The 19,577-nt window shown below is 41.6% G+C and overlaps 1 protein-coding gene across 1 annotated transcript in view; it reads right to left on the reverse strand.

Annotated features, from left to right (window-relative positions):
* The window catches only part of npepps (aminopeptidase puromycin sensitive), a 301,618-nt gene that overhangs the window by 232,017 nt on the left and 50,024 nt on the right, over positions 1-19,577 (reverse strand). The window contains exon 2 of the mRNA XM_063038059.1: positions 2,599-2,683. Within this exon, the coding sequence (XP_062894129.1) occupies positions 2,599-2,683 (85 nt within the window). The remainder of the gene's footprint in view (positions 1-2,598; positions 2,684-19,577) is intronic.

The raw sequence follows: 19,577 nt of genomic DNA on the forward strand, positions 1-19,577 counted from the left end.
GCTAAATAAGCTGGGGGGGGGGTCAGACATGTGAAAAAGTCATCCATTGTCGGAGATTTGTCACAATGTTGCTATTGTCTATTGTTTCCTTCAGGAGGCAAACAGCTCAAGTGTATAGTTCCATAATATGCTACCAGAAATCCACTCTTTATGGATGAAGATGCTAATGCTGTCAACCAATTGAATGGTTTCAACAATCCACTTCTTAAACTCAATTTGCAGCTTTCAAATCACCCGCACTATCAGATTGGATAAATTAGGAGTACAAAGTATGTCACTTCCTCTACATTATTTACAAAAATTCACAGGTCATCTAGGGAGTTCTAATCCGCATTACACTGTGTGAATCCGGGTTTGATTGATGCGGACTGAAGCTCTTTGGTGAAGAATAACTCTGCAATCTGCATTGGCTAGCAGCATGGCACTGAACTGTACTGCTGATCTGACGTTTGATATTCTACGTGTTGTTTGATCACTGTTTGCACAATTTGTTCTTTTTTTGTGCGTTGGGTGTCTGATGTTTTCGTGAACTGGTTCTACAGTGTTTTTGTTTTATGGTTGCCTGCGGGAGGACGAATCTCAGAGCTTTATTCTGTATACATACTTTGATAAATGTACTTTGAATGGTCAAATTTAGGAAGTGAGACTTAAACAGCGATGCTTTGGACTGGTCAAATACTGAGGAGGATATTTTTTCCCCGTCAGAGAATGACGAATCTGTGGAATTTGTTGCCACAGGCAGTTGTGGAAGTCAGGTCACCAGGTGTATTTAAGGCGGAGGGTTGATAGGTTCTTGATTAGTCGGGGCATGGAAGGTTCACAGAGGACTGGAAGATTGCAAGTGTCACTCCACTCTTTAAGAAGGGAGCAACGCAAAAGAAATGAAATTACAGGCCAGTTAGCCTAACCTCAGTGGTTGGGAAAGTTTTGGAGCCTATTATTGAGGATGAGATTTCGGGGTACTTAGAGACTAATGATAAAATAAGTCAAAGTCAGCATGGTTTCTGTAAAGGGAAATCTTGCCTGGCATATCTGTTAGGAGTTCTTCGAGGAAGTAACAAGCAGGGTAGACAAAAGAGAGGTAGTGGATGTCATTTACTTGAATTTTCAGAAGGTATTTGATAAGGTGCCACACAAGATAAAATCCCATGGCGTTACTGGAAAGATACTGGCACGGACAGAAGAATGGCAGACAGACAAGAAGCAGAGTGTGGGAATAAAAGGAGTCTTTTCTGGTTGGCTGCCAGTGACTAGTGGTGTTCCTTGGGGTCAGTATTGGGACTGCTAGTTTTTAACATTGTTCGTCAATGATTTGGATAATGGAATTGATGGCTTTGTGGCAAAATTTGCAGATGATATGAAGATAGGTGGAGAGATAGATAGTGCTGAGGAAGCAATACGATTGCAGCAGGACTTAGGCAAATTGGAAGAATGGGCAAAAAAGTGGCAGATGGAATAATGTTGGGAAATGTACGATAATGCATTTTGGTAAAAGGAACAATAGTGCAGACTAAATAGGGAGAAGGTTCAAACATCAGAGGTGCAGAGGGACTTGGGAGTCCTCATGCAAGACTCCCGTAAGGTTAATTTACAGGCTGAGTCTGTGGTCAAGAAAGCAAAGGCAATGTTGGCATTTATTTCAAGGGGATTAGAATATAGAAGCAAGGAGATAATGCTGAACCTTTTTAAGACACTAGTCAGGCCGCACTTGCAGTAGTGTCAACGGTTTTGGGCCCCGTATCTCAGAAAGGATGTGTTGCTATTGGAGGGTCCGTAGGTGGTTCACAAGGATGATTACGGGAATGAAAGGGTTAACATTGAGGAGCATTTGACAGCCCTGGGCCTGTACTCACTGGAACTAAGAAGAGTGTGTGGAGATCTCATTGAAACCTATCGAAAGTTGAAAGGACTGGATAGAGTGGATGTGGAGAGGATGTTTCCTCTGTTGGGGGTATCCAGAACCAGAGGACACAGCCTCAAAATTAAGGGGTAATCTTTTAGAATAGAGGTAAGAAGAGAGTAGTTCATCTGTGGAATGCTCTGCCACAGAGTGCGGTGAAAACCAAATCCGTGGATATATTTAAGGCAGAAGTTGATTGTTTCTTGATTGGTCAGGGCATCAAAGGATATGGCAAGAAGGCAGGTGTATAGGGTCAAGTGGAATCCAGGATCAGCCATGATGAAATGGCAGAGCAGATTCAAATGGATCAAATGGTCTAATTCTACTCCTGTGTCTCATATTGAGAAATGGCTACTGAAAAAAATAAAGAGTTACTCGTCAAACAGTTATGGAAAGTCTAAGAAATCAATGTTTGTTTCTCTAACCTAGCTGATCAGTACTGGTATCCCATTGCAGCTGCACACAATTCTGAAAGCAGTGAGATCACGTTACATTCAACAAGTTACGGGGCATCAAATGTGAAGAGTATAGAAAATACTAAGTAATAGCAAAACAAGATCCTGAATAGTAGTTATTTCAAATTTTTTAAGGTCATCTTTATTGAAAATGCACAGACAAATGTCAGAGTTCAGCACATTTTGCACATCCAATGGATGCATTGTACCTATGGCACATTGATTGAAATAAAAAAATCTTACCTTCACCACCTTGTGGAACATACGATGCTGTAATGATGTCTATGTCAGCACAGTTCATAACAATCTGATTGGTTGTCTGTCTTACCTGTAAATACATACACAAATATATAAAAACCAGTAAACTTGAACATACACATTCTCATTTCATTTGTTATTTTGATCTAGATGGTTCTTTCAATCTCATCCTCAAACTCCACTTTGTAAAATTAGTTCCACATTTGAGTAACTGAGGAGGGAAGGAGGAAACCAGACTCCTGAGGAGATGTGCTTTAAAATCAACTATCATACCCCGGAGAAGCTGCAGGCAGTAGTTCTGTAGCCTTTGACTATATGGAGAAGTTGAGATTAGTACACTTTTGTGGAACATTCAAAAATATCATCACCCTAATATTGTGGCAGGTTATGAACTGTATCATATGAATAAGCACAGCAAACAAACCAATGTACACCTTCAGCCTTCCTCATCAGCTTTGCATTTGCTAAAAATATTTATATCATCCTTCAGTAAGATGTGTTGCATTTCTGATTTTAAAAGAAATCAAGCATTGAACCTAATTTCAAAGCAACACACACAAAATGCTGGCGGAACTCAGGTCAGGTAGTATCTAAGGAAATGAATAAACATTCAATGTTTTGGGCCGAGAACCTTGGGCTGGAAAGGAAGGGGGAAGATGTCAGAATAAAAAGAATTTGGGGGCGGGGAGGGAGGAGGAGAAGGAGGATAGCTAGGTGATAGGTGAAGCCAGGTAGATGGGAAAGGTAAAGGGCTGGAGAAGGAATCGGAGAGGAGAGTGGACCATAGATAGATACTTTATTGATCCCAAAGGAAATTACAATGTCACAGTAGCATTATAAGTGCACATACATAAATAATTTAGAATAAGAAGAAAAATAAAAATTAAGTTACCACAGTCTAACGGGGGGGGGGGGGTCATCACTTCCCCAGCTATAGGTTAACTCATTATAGAGCGTAATGGCTGAGGGCAAGAACAATCTCACATCACACTTTTTGGAACAGCGTAGTTACCTTAGCCTTTTCCCCCAGCCATGAGGGCTGTATGGTATTGAAAGCACTTGAGAAATCAAAAAACATGATCCTCACTGTGCTGCCATGCTTATCCAAACGGGAGTAGGCTCAATAGAGCAGGTTGGTGACAGTACTGTCAACTCCAATGTGCTCCTGGTAGGCAAACTGCAGGGGATCGAGGTCTGATCTGACCAGAGGTTGGAGGTGAACCAGGACTAACCTCTCATGATTCATGATGAGAGGTCAAGGCCACTGGACGGTAGTCATTCAAGACTTTCGGTTGGCCCTTCTTGGGTACTGGGACCACACACACGATGTTTTCCACACCTCACTGTAGACCCTTTCCAGGCTGAGACTCAGACTGGAAATGCACTGCTCAGCACACTCCTTCAGGACCTTGGGGCTCAAACCATCCACTCGCAATGCTTTGCTGTGTGAGTTTCCCCACAGCCTTTCTCACCTGCTTAATAGTGAAGGTGAGTCTGTGATGACTGAGGAGTTGATGGAAGGTGTGGGCTGGGGGAGCTGAAGATTGGGACGATAACAATGTGGAGGTGTGGATGGTAGGTACAGGGCAAGGAAGGGATGTAGACAGTGGTAGCCTGTGTTGTTCATCCACACGTTAAACTGGAGGAGGGTGGAGGGGAAGCACTGGGTGCTTCTGCACCCGAAGTAGTGTGCTAAGGGGGTGTGAACAGGAGAGCAATTGTCAGACCTCTTGAAGAACTGGTTAACTTATTCCTTCTTCTTCGGCTGTCCATTGATTTCGATGTTGACTGTGCTGAGAGTTTAGTCTCTGCAGGCACGTTTATAGGCCACAAGACCAGCATTGGATCAGCACCGTCTCCCACATCGGTTGCATTTGTGATTTGACTGGTCTAGCACCGAATGTCTGCGTTCATGACCTGCTGCATATTTCTTCTGCCTTTTCTCCTCGATAGCTGGGATTGACTTCTTGACAATGTCGTGCCAACTTCTTCTGTCCAAAGCATCTTTCTCCCAGGTGTTGACATTCATGTCAGTGTTCTTCATATGGCGCTTGAGCACGTCTTTGTAGGGCAGCTTCTGACCACCATGCTTCCTCATTCCTTCATGTAGCTCGCCACAGAAAACAGCTTTGGGTAAACGAACATCGCTCATTCTTGTGACATGACCAGTCCAGCGCAGCTGAGAAGCTGTAATGAGTGATTCTACGCTGACTGCCCCAGCACGTTTGAGCACCTCCACATCTGGTACCCTCTCTTGCCACTTGATGCGTAATATTTGGTATAAATGCCTGTGTTGTGTCTTGGTCAATTTCTTGATGTGCTTCCGATACAATGTCATCGTTTCAGTTGAATAAAGCAGAGATGGTAAAACATCTATGTTATACACTTTGACCTTGGTTGCCATTTTAATGTCATGACGAGACTGAAGTTGCTTTCGCAAAGCACCAAAGACTTCTGCAGCTGATTGAATTCTCCTCTCAACTTCCAGATCTGATGAGTTGGTGTTGGTCATGGTCACAGCGCTTCCTAAATATGTGAAAGAGTCATAACATTTCACTGCTACCCCATTGACCGACATGACCGGTGGTTGGGTCTCACTGGGACTACACAGAGGAGGAGGGTGGTACAGTAGTTCAGTTCTGGAGACATTGATTCTTAGGCCAAAAAGAGTGGCAGCAAACGAGAAGTGGTCTACAATTTCTTGAATCACATTAACATCAGTAGCAACCAGGTCTGAGTCGTCTGCATACAGAAGCTCTCTGACACATATCTCTCTTGATTTGGTTGAGGCTTTGAGTCTTGACAGGTTGAACAATTTTCCATCTGAGCGAGTCCTGATGTATACATCTTTGTCCAAATTATGGTCCATTATTTCCAAGACGACAAAGACCCTCTCAATGACCCAACCAATATTGAAGAATGCTGGAAGCAGCTCAAGAAAACCATCCATTCAACTGCAAGTGCGGTGCTTGGTCACCCTAAGAGGAAAAACTCCTGACTGGTTTCAAGAACAAAATGATTCAATTCAAGAACTGTTGAAGATGAAACAAAGGCTTTATATGTGTCACTTGAAAGAGAACTCTGAAAGAAGCAAAGCAGCATTTAAGGCCGTGAAAGCCAAAGTTCAAAGGGAGTTCAAATGTCAGACAGGAATGACTACTACAGGCTCTTCTCAGGACTGAAAGCTATCTATGGTGCAAGAAGCAATACAGTGGCCCCAGTAAAAACTGCAGATGGGAGCAAGCTATGCACTGACAGGAAAGACATCATTGAGCGATGAAGAAACACTTCTGTAACCTTCTAAATCAACAAGGTGTGGCTGACTGCAATGCATGTGAAAGGCTCACAACTAGACCAGTAAGAGAAGAGCTATATGGACTCATCACTATGACAGAACTTAATTAGGCTTTAAAAGATACCAGAAGTGGTAAAGCACCTGGGCAAGACGGCATTCCATCAGATGTACTGAAACAAGGTGGTCCTGCTCTGAAGACTGAACTGTTGAACTTATATAATGCTTGTTGGCAGAGTCAATGTCTCCCTCATGACTTCAAAGATGCACTGATAGTCACCATCTACAAGAAGAAAGGTGACCGTAGCGTTTGTGGAAACTTCTGTCCACAGCTGGCAAGATTACGGTGAAAATACTGCTCAACCAACTCAAGATCATGTCAGAAGATGTGCTTCCTGAAAGCCAATGTGGCTTTAGGGCTGGAAGAGCAACCACTGACATGATAACTCATTAGCCCATTCATGGCTGCATTCCAAGGCTCTATAGCTAGGCTGATTGAAGCCAATGATCTTCATGCTTCTCCACACCTTCCAAGCTTGTTCTCCAGCTCTCTCCTGTATTCCTCTTTAGCCACTTTGATCTTCGCCTTTTGCTCCCTGTGCACACATTTTAATTGCTCATTGTCTCCTAATCTAAAGGCTCTCTCTTCGTAGTTGAGAAGAGCCTTTAGATCACTGGTGACCCAAGGCTTGTTGTTGGTATTGTGGTGTCCTTGAAGGTATTAATGTCCACACAGAAGTTAATGTAGTCAGTGAAGCAATCAGTAAGTTAATTAATATCCTCCCCATATGGCTCACTAAGCACATTCCAGTCAGTAACCTCAAAGCAGCCCATCAAGGCCTCGATGGCCTTTGGACACCATTTCTTTACCATCTTAGTGGTAGCTAGCTGTTGCTGTACTTTGGGCTTATACAAGGACATGAGGTGAACCAGGTTGTGATCTGATCTTCCAAGTGGGGGGGCGGGGGGGGGAGAAGAGCTGTGGATTTGTATGCATCTTTAATATTTGCATACAGAGATATCCAGTGTTTTATTTCCTATTGTATGACAATTGACAAACTGATTGAAGATGGGTAGGGATGTCGAGAGAGAAATGTGGTTGAAGTCTGTCCATACTGCAATGGACATATTGGGAAGTGGAGTCTGGAGTCTCACAATGGTAGTGTGTATGACGTCACATGCAACATTGGGACTGTGTGAGGGAGGCAGAATGTAAACAATGAGCAATATGGCACAGCTGAACTCGCAATAGATAAAACAGACACAAACTCTCAATAAGCAGTTCGATGGACTGTAGGCTCGTTCTTTTACAGAAATATGACTGGGATTACACCATCTGTTGTTCACAAGCACAGCAAACCCACCTCTCTTCCTTCCTTCCACTGTAGATTAACTCTTATTTGCTCATGTCATTGCAAACCCATTCACAGCAGCATTGGAATCCAGGGTTACATGAGCAAATCATGTCTTGGTGAAACATATAACTGCATTCCAGATATTCATTCTCTGCCCTCACGAGTACTGCTAGCTCCTCCATTTTAGAAACATAGAAAATAGGTGCAGGAGCAGGCCATTCGGCTCTTCGAGCCTGCACCGCCATTTATTATGATCATGGCTGATCATCCAACTCAGAACCCCGCCCCAGCCTTCCCTCCATACCCCCTAATCCCCGTAGCCACAAGGGCCATATTTAACTCCCTCTTAAATATAGCCAATGAACTGGCCTCAACAGCTTCCTGTGGCAGAGAATTCCACAGATTCACCACTCTCTGTGTGAAGAAGTTTTTCCTCATCTCGGTCCTAAAAGGCTTCCCCTCTATCCTCAAACTGTGACCCCTCGCTCTGGACTTCCCCAACATCGGGAACAATCTTCCTGCATCTAGCCTGTCCAATCCCTTTAGGATCTTATACGTTTCAATCAGATCCCCCCTCAATCTTCTAAATTCCAACGAGTACAAGCCCAATTCATCCAGTCTTTCTTCATATGAAAGTCCCGCCATCCCAGGAATCAATCTGGTGAATCTTCTTTGTACTCCCTCTATGGCAAAGATGTCTTTCCTCAGATTAGGGGACCAAAACTGCACACAATACTCCAGGTGTGGTCTCACCAAGGCCTTGTACAACTGCAGTAGTACCTCCCTGCTCCTGTACTCGAATCCTCTCGCTATAAATGCCAGCATACCATTCGCCTTTTTCACCGCCTGCTGTACCTGCATGCCCACTTTCAATGACTGGTGTATAATGACACCCAGGTCTCGTTGCACCTCCCCTTTTCGTAATCGGCCACCATTCAAATAATAATCTGTTTTCCTATTTTTGCCACCAAAGTGGATAACTTCACATTTATCCACATTAAATTGCATCTGCCATGAATTTGCCCACTCACCCAACCTATCCATGTCACCCTGCATCCTCTCAGCATCCTCCTCAGTGCTAACACTGCCACCCAGCTTCGTGTCATCCGCAAACTTGGAGATGCTGCATTTAATTCCCTCATCCAAGTCATTAATATATATTGTAAACAACTGGGGTCCCAGCACTGAGCCTTGCGGTACCCCACTAGTCACTGCCTGCCATTCTGAAAAGGTCCCGTTTATTCCCACTCTTTGCTTCCTGTCTGCTAACCAATTCTCCACCCACACCAATACCTTACCCCCAATACCGTGTGCTTTAAGTTTGCACACTAATCTCCTGTGTGGGACCTTGTCAAAAGTCTTTTGAATATCTAGATATACCACATCCACTGGTTCTCCCCTATCCACTCTACTAGTTACATCCTCAAAAAATTCTATGAGATTCGTCAGACATGATTTTCCTTTCACAAATCCATGCTGACTTTGTCCGATCATTTCACTGCTTTCCAAATGTGCTGTTGTCACATCCTTGATAACTGACTCCAGCAGTTTCCCCACCACCGACGTTAGGCTAACCGGTCTATAATTCCCCGGTTTCTCTCTCCCTCCTTTTTTAAAAAGTGGGGTTACATTAGCCACCCTCCAATCCTCAGGAACTAGTCCAGAATCTAACGAGTTTTGAAAAATTATCACTAATGCATCCACTATTTCTTGGGCTACTTCTTTAAGCACTCTAGGATGCAGACCATCTGGCCCTGGGGATTTATCTGCCTTCAATCCCTTCAATTTACCTAACACCACTTCCCTACTAACATGTATTTCGCTCAGTTCCTCCATCCCACTGGACCCTCTGTCCCTTACTATTTCTGGAAGATTATTTATGTCCTCCTTAGTGAAGACAGAACCAAAGTAACTATTCAATTGGTCTGCCATGTCCTTGCTCCCCATAATCAATTCACCTGTTTCTGTCTGCAGGGGACCTACATTTGTCTTTACCAGTCTTTTCCTTTTTACATATCTATAAAAGCTTTTACAGTCCGTTTTTATGTTCCCTGCCAGTTTTCTCTCATAATCTTTTTTCCCCTTCCTAATTAAGCCCTTTGTCCTCCTCTGCTGAACTCTGAATTTCTCCCAGTCCTCAGGTGAGCCACTTTCTGTGGCTAATTTGTATGCTGCTTCTTTGGAATTGATACTATCCCTAATTTCTCATCAGCCACGGGTGCACTACCTTCCTTGATTTATTCTTTTGCCAAACTGGGATGAACAATTGTTGTAGTTCATCCATTTATTTGCTAGCTATCTTACGTTCCCCATAATGATAGATGGGAGATGTGGTTTATATCTCTACCTTTTGTGCCACTTTTTATCTGAATCTGCAGCCTCGGTACAGTATCTCCATTTCCACTCGTCCAGAATATCGAACTTCTGCTGGGCAAACAAAGTTTGCTTCCCAGCTGCTAGTAGCTGCTCCCTCGTATACACAGGTCTGCCTCACCTACTGTAGTCACAGCGCTCAATGGAATAAAGTATCCTGAGAGCAAGAAGGATGGTGAAAATGTTCTTAAAACAGATTAATGTCCATTGTTATTTTGCAGTATTGCTCACCAGTACAAAAACTAAAGAAACATTAAATATCGTTAAGGCAGCAAACACACGGAGCTACTGAAACGCACTGCTGCATCGCACATGCACGCACATTAATGATAGAAAGGAAAAGGGAAGGAGTGCGGGGGGGGCACCACGGGGAGGCGATAGGCAAGGCAAGTGAGGAGACTTAAGAGGCCAGAGCGGGGAACAGAAGGCGCAGAAGGGGAGAGGGAATTTTTGTTTTAGTTGGAAGGAGAAATTGATATTCATACCACAAGGTTGGAGGCAATCTTGACAGAATACAAGATGTTTCTCCTCCATCCTGAGGATGGCCTCATTTGGCACAAGAGATGGCTATGGACTGACATGTCAGAACGGGGATGGGAATCGGAACCGAACTTACGAGAGTAACTTTTACCATTATAGTTTACTTTTATAAATTGTCACATAAGTATTCGGTACTCTTTAACAGCTAATATTCACATTTTCCTCTGAACCCATGAACATTACTTCACTTTTTAAAAAAATATTTCTGTTTTTGCTTTTTTTTTTACTTATTTTTATTCTTCTATATTATCATGTATTGCAATGTACTGCTCCCACTAAGGTAACAAATTTCATGACTTATGCTGATGATATGAAACCAATTTTGATTCTTTATTGAACACACTGTTGCATCCACTACAGCCTTGCACACTGTTGTGTTGAGAAGCCTCTTCTCAAGGACTGGTATTCCAGAACACTTAGTCAGTGACAAGTCAATTGAATACGTATTAAAGTCAATTCAATGGACTACATTTTGCTGCAGAACAGTTTCAGTCATTCATGAAAATGAATGGAATATGACATTAGATCTGCACCACACAACGCAGCTGCAAATGGCTTGGTGGAAAGGTTTGCCCATAGTCTAAAGAACACACTGACAGCAATGTCAGCAGAACTCTGAACTAACTCTGAATCAGAAGCTCACCAATTTTCTCCTTGCATATCACAATGCAGTGAGAACCCTTGTATTAATTAACTGATAGAACCTCCTTTAGTAGCAATAACTTCCAACAAATGTTTCCTGTAGCTGCTGATCAGACTTGCACAATGGCAAGCAGGAATTTTAAACCATTCCTCCATACAAAACTGTCTCAGTTCATCAATATTTCTGGGATACCTTGCATGAACATCCCTCTTTAGGTCAATGCCACAGCACCTCAATTGGGTTAAGGTCTGGACTCTGACTTGGCCATTCCAAAACACAAATTTTCTTTTTAAACCATTCTGTTGTTGATTTACTCTTGGGTTTTGGATTATTGCCTTGTTGCAGCATCCAACTTCTATAAAGCTTCAGCCGGCAGACTGCTACCTTGATATTCCCCTGTAAAATATCTAGATAAAATTTTGAATTCATTGTTCCCTTAATGACTGCAAGCTGTCCGGGCCCGGAGACAGCAAGTAGCCCCAAACCATAATGCTCCTTCTACCATGTTTCACAGGTGGGATGAGGTTTTGGTGTTGGTGAGCAGTGTCCCTTTTCCTCTAAACATAGTGGAGTGCATTGCTGCCAAAAAATTCAACTTTTATCTCATCTGTTCACAGAACATTGTCCCAGAAGTGTTGTGGATCATCCAGGTGGTCTTTTGCTGTTAAGCTTGGGTTCTTTTTCACCTTCTTCAACACTGCACGTTGTACTCCTGGCGTGATCTTTGCAAGATATCCACTCCTAGGGAGAGTAGCAACAGTACTGAATTACCTCCACTTGTAGAGTTTCTCTTACCGTGGACTGACGAACACTCAGGTCTTTAGAAATGCCTTTCCCAGCTTCATACATCTCTACAATTCTTCTTTTAAGGTCATCTGAAAGTTGTTTTGATTGAGGCATGGTACACATAAATGGATCTTTCTTGAGAAAAGCAGGCTCTGCCAGTAACCTGACTGCGTGTTTATAGAGCAGGGCTCCCCTACAACCCACACCTCCAATCTCATCTCATTGATTGGAACACCTAACTCAAAAGAGCTTTTGTAGAAGGCATCACCTCCTGAGGTTCCCATACATATTTGAACCCTAGACTGATTTTTTTTTAAACATCGTGTACTCAGTATTAACAATAAGTACAAGTGTTTGTGTTATAATTTGTCTAAACTAGCATTTGTCTATTATTGTGACTTAGATGAAGATCAGACCACATTCAGAAAACCAGGCAATTGCAAACAGCTCTCAAACATTTTCTTGCAACTGTAACTGATGGATCTCATAACCAAATAAGCCTTACAGAAGAGATGTGCAAGGGGTAAATGGTGGGGGGGGGGGGAGAAGAGAGAAAGAGGGGGGCATGGGTAAATGTTAAGGATGACATCAAAATGGTGAAAACAAGAAAAAAAAAGTACAGTGATTTGGGGAAGTCAGTTGTTTTTGAGGCCTGCTCTAGGCAGATTTACAGCTGTGCCATATACTTTCTATTTTTTGATGATTTCTTAACTCTACTCCAAGGGATATTGAGTGACTTGGAAATGTTCTTGTATTCATCACCTGACTTGTGCTTACAGGTGCACTTTTACTATAATCAATTGAAACACCTTGACTGCACACAGGTGATCCCCATTCCATTTAATTATGTGACTTCTAAAACCAAACCGCTGCACCAGTGATGACTTGGTGTGTCATATTAAAGAAAGGTGAATACTTATGTAATCAACTATTCTGTGTTTTTTTTATTTGTAATTAACTTAGATCACTTCGTAGAAATCTGTTTTCATTTTGCCATGGAAGAATACTCTGTTGATCAGTGTCAAAAAAGCCAAATTAACTCCACTGTGATTCAATGTTGTAAGAAAATAAAATGTGAAAACTTCCAAAGGGGATGAATACTTTTTATTGGCACTGTAAGACATTATACACAGTTCAGTCAAGTTGGAGCAACTAAAATCTGAAGTGTCGGGTTTAGTGTGGAGACTTCAGCAGTCCAGGAGGGATTTGTAAGGTTATGAAGGGGAGAAGCCATTGTAAATGTGCTGGTGCAGGTACGAATATGTATATGGAAGGGTGGTAAAATTAATGCCCAATGTTCCTATAAAAAACATATATATATATATATATATATATATATAAAAAATCATAAAATTTTGGACAAATAATGGAGGCTGGGCAGTTTGCAATAAATCCAGGTTAGCCATTTCTTGGTTTCCTCTCCTCCTTCCAGCTGCCATCAACCCTTGACAGAAATGCACCTGCATTCTACAATTATAATTATGATTTATATTTAAATTATACGAACTGTAAAATAATGGCAATATTTTGAATAATTCAAAATATATATACAAGCCCCAAGCAACTCACTTCAGATCTACAGCCATAAAGTGATGAATCTCTCACATGCAACAGGAACCAATTCACCTAAAAACAGTCAGAGCTATAAGGTTATTACAAGGTTATTACATTCACAGGATCCACAAAAGAGATGCAATCATACATACCACTCAAGTAATAATCTGCAACAATAATGGAGATTTACTTTTTCTTTGGAAAAAGTTAATCCATGAACAGGTAGAAGTATATAAAATATTTCAAGTCAATTAAAGCCTAGGTATTCGGACAAGAAAATTTACAAAACAGCTGCTCATGTTACAAGGGGTTTTGATGAACAAACTACTGAATAATGTTAATAGTGGCTAAATTAAAGTGATAATCAAAAATATCTGCACCCATTTTGTGTATGAACTGTAATGCAGTGTTGGGCAAGCAAAAAGTTGGATAAAGTGATCGAAAGGACTCACCACCAGGTTCAGAGATAGTTACCACCCCTCAACCATAGGTTCTTGAACCAGATGGGATAACTTCACTTGCCCCATCATTGAAATAATTCCCACAACCTTGGACTCACTTTCAAGGACTCTCCCTCTCATGTTCTTGATACTTATTGCTTATTTATTATTTTTCTTTCTGTATTTGCAGAGCTACAGGAAAAAGTTGAGACAATAAAATTTGTTCTTATGGAATGAGTGCATGAGGGGAGCTGATAGACGCAAAATAAATTATTTTTTAATATTATTTACTCACTCAATACTGTGGGGCAATAAGATTTGACTGCCATTCCAGTGATTGGCAGCCACAGCCGAATCCTTCGTCTGGTATGCCCACTCCAGACAGAGGACATAGAACATTACAGTACAGGCCCTTCGGCCCATGATGTTGTACCAACCTTTTAACCTAATCCAAGATCAATCCAATAATTCCCTCCCACCTAGCCCTCCATTTTTCTTTCATCCAGTCTCTTAAAAGTTCATAACATATCTGCCTCTAACACCACCCCTGGCAAGGTCCCCCCCCCGCCCCCACACACACAACTCCAAAGAACCTACTTCTGGATTCTGGGAATGCAACCCACCTGCACCCCCGCCCCGCCCATTATCTGTTAAATGCACCAATGCATTTCCCAGTGAAATAGAAAATTCAACATTGACAACAGTCTCTTGTTTGAATTACTCATTTTGTGCCTTGGTGCATTGATGGGCCCATGTATGAAAACATTGCCTTCTCTATTGAAATATCACACAGTTTAATACCGCTATCAGATCACACCCGGTCTTTTATTCCTTTCCTGGCATATAGGAACTTGCATTTCGGCTACAATTTTACTTTTTTTTTTACATCTTCTCCAGTGCCATATCTTTTAGATCAGCGGTCCCCATCCACCGGGCCGAAAAGCATGCGCTACCGGGCCGCGAGGAAATGATATGATTTGGCAATATGAGTCAGCTGCACCTTTCCTCATTCCCTGTCACGCACTGTTGAACTTGAACACATGCGAGGTCATTACCCGCGCGTCATCCATGTCAGCGCGGGAAGGAGATCAACTCCTCGAGCTTGCAAATGACGGCGGGCTGACAAGTATGTTTGACATAACATCCCTGCCGGCATTCTGGATCAAAGTCAAGGCTAAATATCCTGAGATAGCCACGAAATCACTGAAAATGTTGCTTCCATTTCCAACATATTTCTGCGAAGCGGGCTTTTCTGCAACAAATGCTACGAAAACTAAATTGTGGAATAGACTGGACATAAGGAACCCCCTTTGAGTTTCGCTGTCTCCCATCACCCCTTCGATGGGACTGTTTGTTGCAGGGAAACAAGCCCAGGGCTCCCACTGATTCAGCGATATTGGTGTGTTGTAATGATTTTATATGTTCATACGGGGAAAATATGTGCTGTGTGTTTAATATCCAAACGTTACTTAAAATGTTATGATGCTATTGACTTATAAGTGACTTATAATTGACTTATCACTATATTCATGCACTGTGTTACATAAAACCAAAAATAACACTAACATATAGTAAAAACAGGAATATGATAAATACACAGCCTATATAAAGTAGAAATAATGTATGTACAGTGTAGTTTCACTGAACAGAATTGCCAAAAACGATTTGTAGGAAAAAAAGGGCATGTACATCCATGGTCATGGTAGCCTTTCTTGGGGTGAACACAATGTATTTGACTGCTACTCTTGTCCATTGGCAAGACAGAGGGAGAAAAAGGAGAGAGAGAAAAATGTGTAAATAAATAAATAATTGATGGGGTACAAGGGGGAGGGGTCTGTCCTTCTCACTATACCCCTTGCCCATCCTCTGGGCTTCCCCCCTCCCTTTTCTTTCTCCCTAGGCCTCCTGTCCCATGATCCTCTCGTATCCCTTTTGCCAATCACCTGTCCAGCTCTTGGCTCCATCCCTCCCCCTCCTGTCTTCTCCTATCATTTTGGATCTCCCCCTCCCACTTTCAAATCTCTTACTAGCTCTTATTTCAGTTAGTCCTGACAAAGCATCTAGGCCCAAAACATCGACTGCACCTCTTCCTAGAGATGCTGCCTGGCCTGCTGCGGTCACCAGCAACTTTTGTGTGTGTTGCTTGAATTTCCAGCATCTACAGTTTTCCTTGTGCTCATATCAATTATATTCAAAAGGCACACAAAAAGCTCTTCTGGTCCTCAAACAATAACAAAATAATGACAATGTACTTATTATCTCTGCTATCTTAAACACAGGGAACTTTAGTTAATACTTGTAAAGCTAAGCATGTAAAAGTAATGTACTCTCAACTATCTTTACAGGATAAAGGAAATGTATTTCCTCTTCAAAGTTTAAAGAATAGACCCCTAAGCTTTCAGTCAGTCAAATCAATAAACGTGTGGTGAATACTTACAGCTAAATTAATGCAAATACATGGTGATATGAAAATGCATGGAAATATTTCTGTCAATTATAACAGACCTTCAGTGCATCAAGGACATACATGCAGAAAGGTGCCAGAAAAGGGCCAGTAACATGAAGGACCCCGCCCACCCTGTTCATGAATTATTTATCCCACTCCCATCAGGGAGGAGACTACATAGCATCCACATCAGGACCACCAGACTCAAAAACAATGACTTCACCCAAGCAGCAAGGCTGATCAACACCTCCACCCACTAACCCACCCCTCCATAGGCGCAACCACCACTACTTTATCATTTCCTGTCAGCCACTATGTACAGACACTCCTGTGCCTAGCGTCACTTTGTGGACATACAATCATGTATACAAGCCATCTTATTTATATTAATTGTGTTTTTTTTTAATCTAATTGAGTTTTTATTTGTGCTGCATCAGATCTGCAGTAACAATTATTTTGTTTTCCCTCACACTTATGTACTGGAAATGGCATTCAACAATCTTGAATTCTGTTGACATTTAAACACAAGTAGAGGACAAAGGCAGTCGAGCATTGCAATTGTAATTTCAAGCTAATATACACAAATGTTAGTAAAAAGAAAAACAAAAGCAGCCAGGATCTTAAATAAAATTTAGTTCAGTATGGTAGCCAGCTGTCCCAGCATCCAAAAGATGGAGTATCTCCAGTCTAGAAGGCACGCTTTAAAACAGATTCCAGGAGAGTAAATGGAAAGTAAATGAAGTCATTAGTCCACCAGGCAGGCATGTTCATCTTTCAGCTGCCAAATAAACAGAATTTATTTTCAGATCCATAAATTACTGTTTTCCAATTCTACAAATGAAATTTTGTAACTTTTACGATTTCAGTTTATAAAGGACCCTAAAGTCCTCTTTAGCCTCATTTCACCTTATAAGCCAGTCAGTATGTCACTCAATGGGAAAAGCCTACAGTACTGAACAATCAATTCAACGCTGCTTTTGCCTCATTTCCAGCTATTCCTCCTCAGCATCACTGAATACTGATTAAATATTTAAGTTCTGATGAACAACTTCAGTAACTTACAAGGCTGGAGTATAATTAAGCTCTGATGAAGGGTCTCGGCCCAAAACATCAGCGCTTTATTCCTCTCCATAGATACTACCTGACCTGTTGAGTTCATCCAACATTTTGTCTGTATTACATATTTAAATTGTTTTCTAGGTGCAGGTAACTTGGAGCTTTAACATACAAGATGCTGGCTCAGTAAGTAATGGATCTGCACCGATTCAACATATCACCCTACCTATTAAATATTTTGACATGAACAGACACCATCATATGGTGCTGGTTAAATATTAATTTGATGAGAAGCACCTTGTATAGTAATGCAGAGCTGTCACAGAACGAGTCCCAGCTTGTCACTCATTTGGCTGCCAACACATCAGCAAGAAACAAAGACTGGGTGGTTCTTTGCCCCTGCCAAAAATTTAGGCTGTTAAATTTAGTCAGATGAAGTCTCCACACAGTCTAGTCCTACACTGGACAGATCTATCCACAGCAATGACAAATGGCAAGCTAATGCAATAAGCTTTTCTGTTTGAGTGGAAGGACCATGTGGCGAAGTACAGATCCAATTATGTTATTTAAGTTTGCGGATGACACCACTGTTGCTGGTCGAATCATAGATGGTGACAAATTGGCATATGGGAGGGAGAATGAAAATCTGGTTGAGTGGTGTCACAACAACAACCTCTCACTCAGCGTCAGCAAAATCAAAGAGTTGATTATTGACTACGTGAGGAAGAAGCTGGAGGTCCATAATCCAATCCTCATTAGAGGAATGGAGGTGGAGGGTCAGCAGCTTTAAATTCCTTGGCTTTTCTCAGTCTTTGCTCATTTTTTTAATATATTAAGATACAGCCCAGAGTAGGCCCTTCCGCCTTCAAGCCACGCCACCCTGCAACCTGATTCCAACCCCAGCCTAATCACAGGACAATTTACAATGACCAATTAACCTACCTACTCTTACATTTTGGACTGTGGGAAGAAACTGGAGCACATGAAGGAAACCCACGTGGTCACAGGGGAGAACGTACAAACTCCTTACAGTCAGCAGCAGAAATTGAACCTGGATCGCTGGTATTATAAAGCGTTGTGCTAACCACTATGCTACCATGCCATTCTATTGCATTTCTTTTTCTTTCTGTGTAATGTCTGCATGAAAATAAACCTCAATGTAGTATATAGTAAAATTTGAAAATAAAGTTATTTGGAACTTTGAATTTTGCTGCAGTCTTTATTCATCTGTGGTCAATCAGTAAAACACTAGATGTTGAAATCTGCATTCAATTTATGCTGGAATGGCTATAGAAAAATAATATGGATAAGTTTTGGACTTGACTGCATGGCTTGTTAGAAAGTTGAGACAAAATATGGATCATAGCCACACAATGTAGTTAAACGAGAGTCCAAACATCTGCAACATTTGTGTTCATATTTGCAGCCACTACATTTTTATAACATGAATATGCAGGAATTCAGATCATGAACACAAGATATTCTACAGATGCTGGAAATCCAAAGCAACACATACAAAATGTTGAAGGAATTCAGGTCAGGCAGCAGCTGTGGTGGGAAATAAATAGCTGTTATTTTGGCCGAGACCATTCATCAGGACTGAAAAGGAAAAGGGAAGCCGCCAGATTGGTGTGGGGGGGAGGAAGGGAAGGAGTACAAACTCCCCATCCCCCCGCTCCATCATTTATTCTGATACAGGGTTTCCACCTGAAGCATCAGCAATTCCTTCCAAATCCCCCTCCAAGATGCTGCTCATTGTAGCCAAATTTAATAGTTCAATTGTTCCAGTTAATCAGAGAAATGTAAACAATATACATCCTGAAATTCTTGTTCTTCACATACATCATAAAAACAGAAGACTGCCCCAAAGAATGAATGACAGTAAAAAAAACGTTAGAAACACATGCACAGCAAAACAACAATCCTCCATCCCTACCCACTTCCACAAAAATAAAGCATCCAATATCTGCAGTCTCTCCGGTCTCCATAATTTCTCATTTGTGCTTTCACCTGTAGAAGTCTCACTTTTAAATTCCATCAGTTAATTTTTCCTCTCCACTGTTTAAAACCTCCTTAAAAGCTTTTTGCCCAACTACTGAATTCTCTCATTCAGTTCAGCTTCCACCATTTGTCCTTGGACAATGATGAAACACTTGGGAATGCTTTTGCTCAGTTAATATTTAAATGCAAATTATTATTGCTGAATAGCCAGCCAATACTCAAATCTTGACATGTGAAAAATAGCCACTTGGGCAAGCTGCCAGAGAACTGACTGACAATCCAACATAAGCCAGTGCAAGGACAGAAGGGGAGCAATACAAGAATGCTTTTACTAGAAACAAGGATCAATTTTTGGCAATATTACTTTGTATTAGGATTTTTCAGCTCATTTCACATTGTATCCAAAGGCCTCTGGAAAAGATCTGCAAACAAATTAATTGTAAAAGGTACCACCCATTTTTTCATTGCCTGACATTAA

The sequence above is a fragment of the Mobula hypostoma genome, chromosome X1 (genome assembly GCF_963921235.1).
Source record: "Mobula hypostoma chromosome X1, sMobHyp1.1, whole genome shotgun sequence".
Taxonomy (NCBI): domain Eukaryota; kingdom Metazoa; phylum Chordata; class Chondrichthyes; order Myliobatiformes; family Myliobatidae; genus Mobula; species Mobula hypostoma.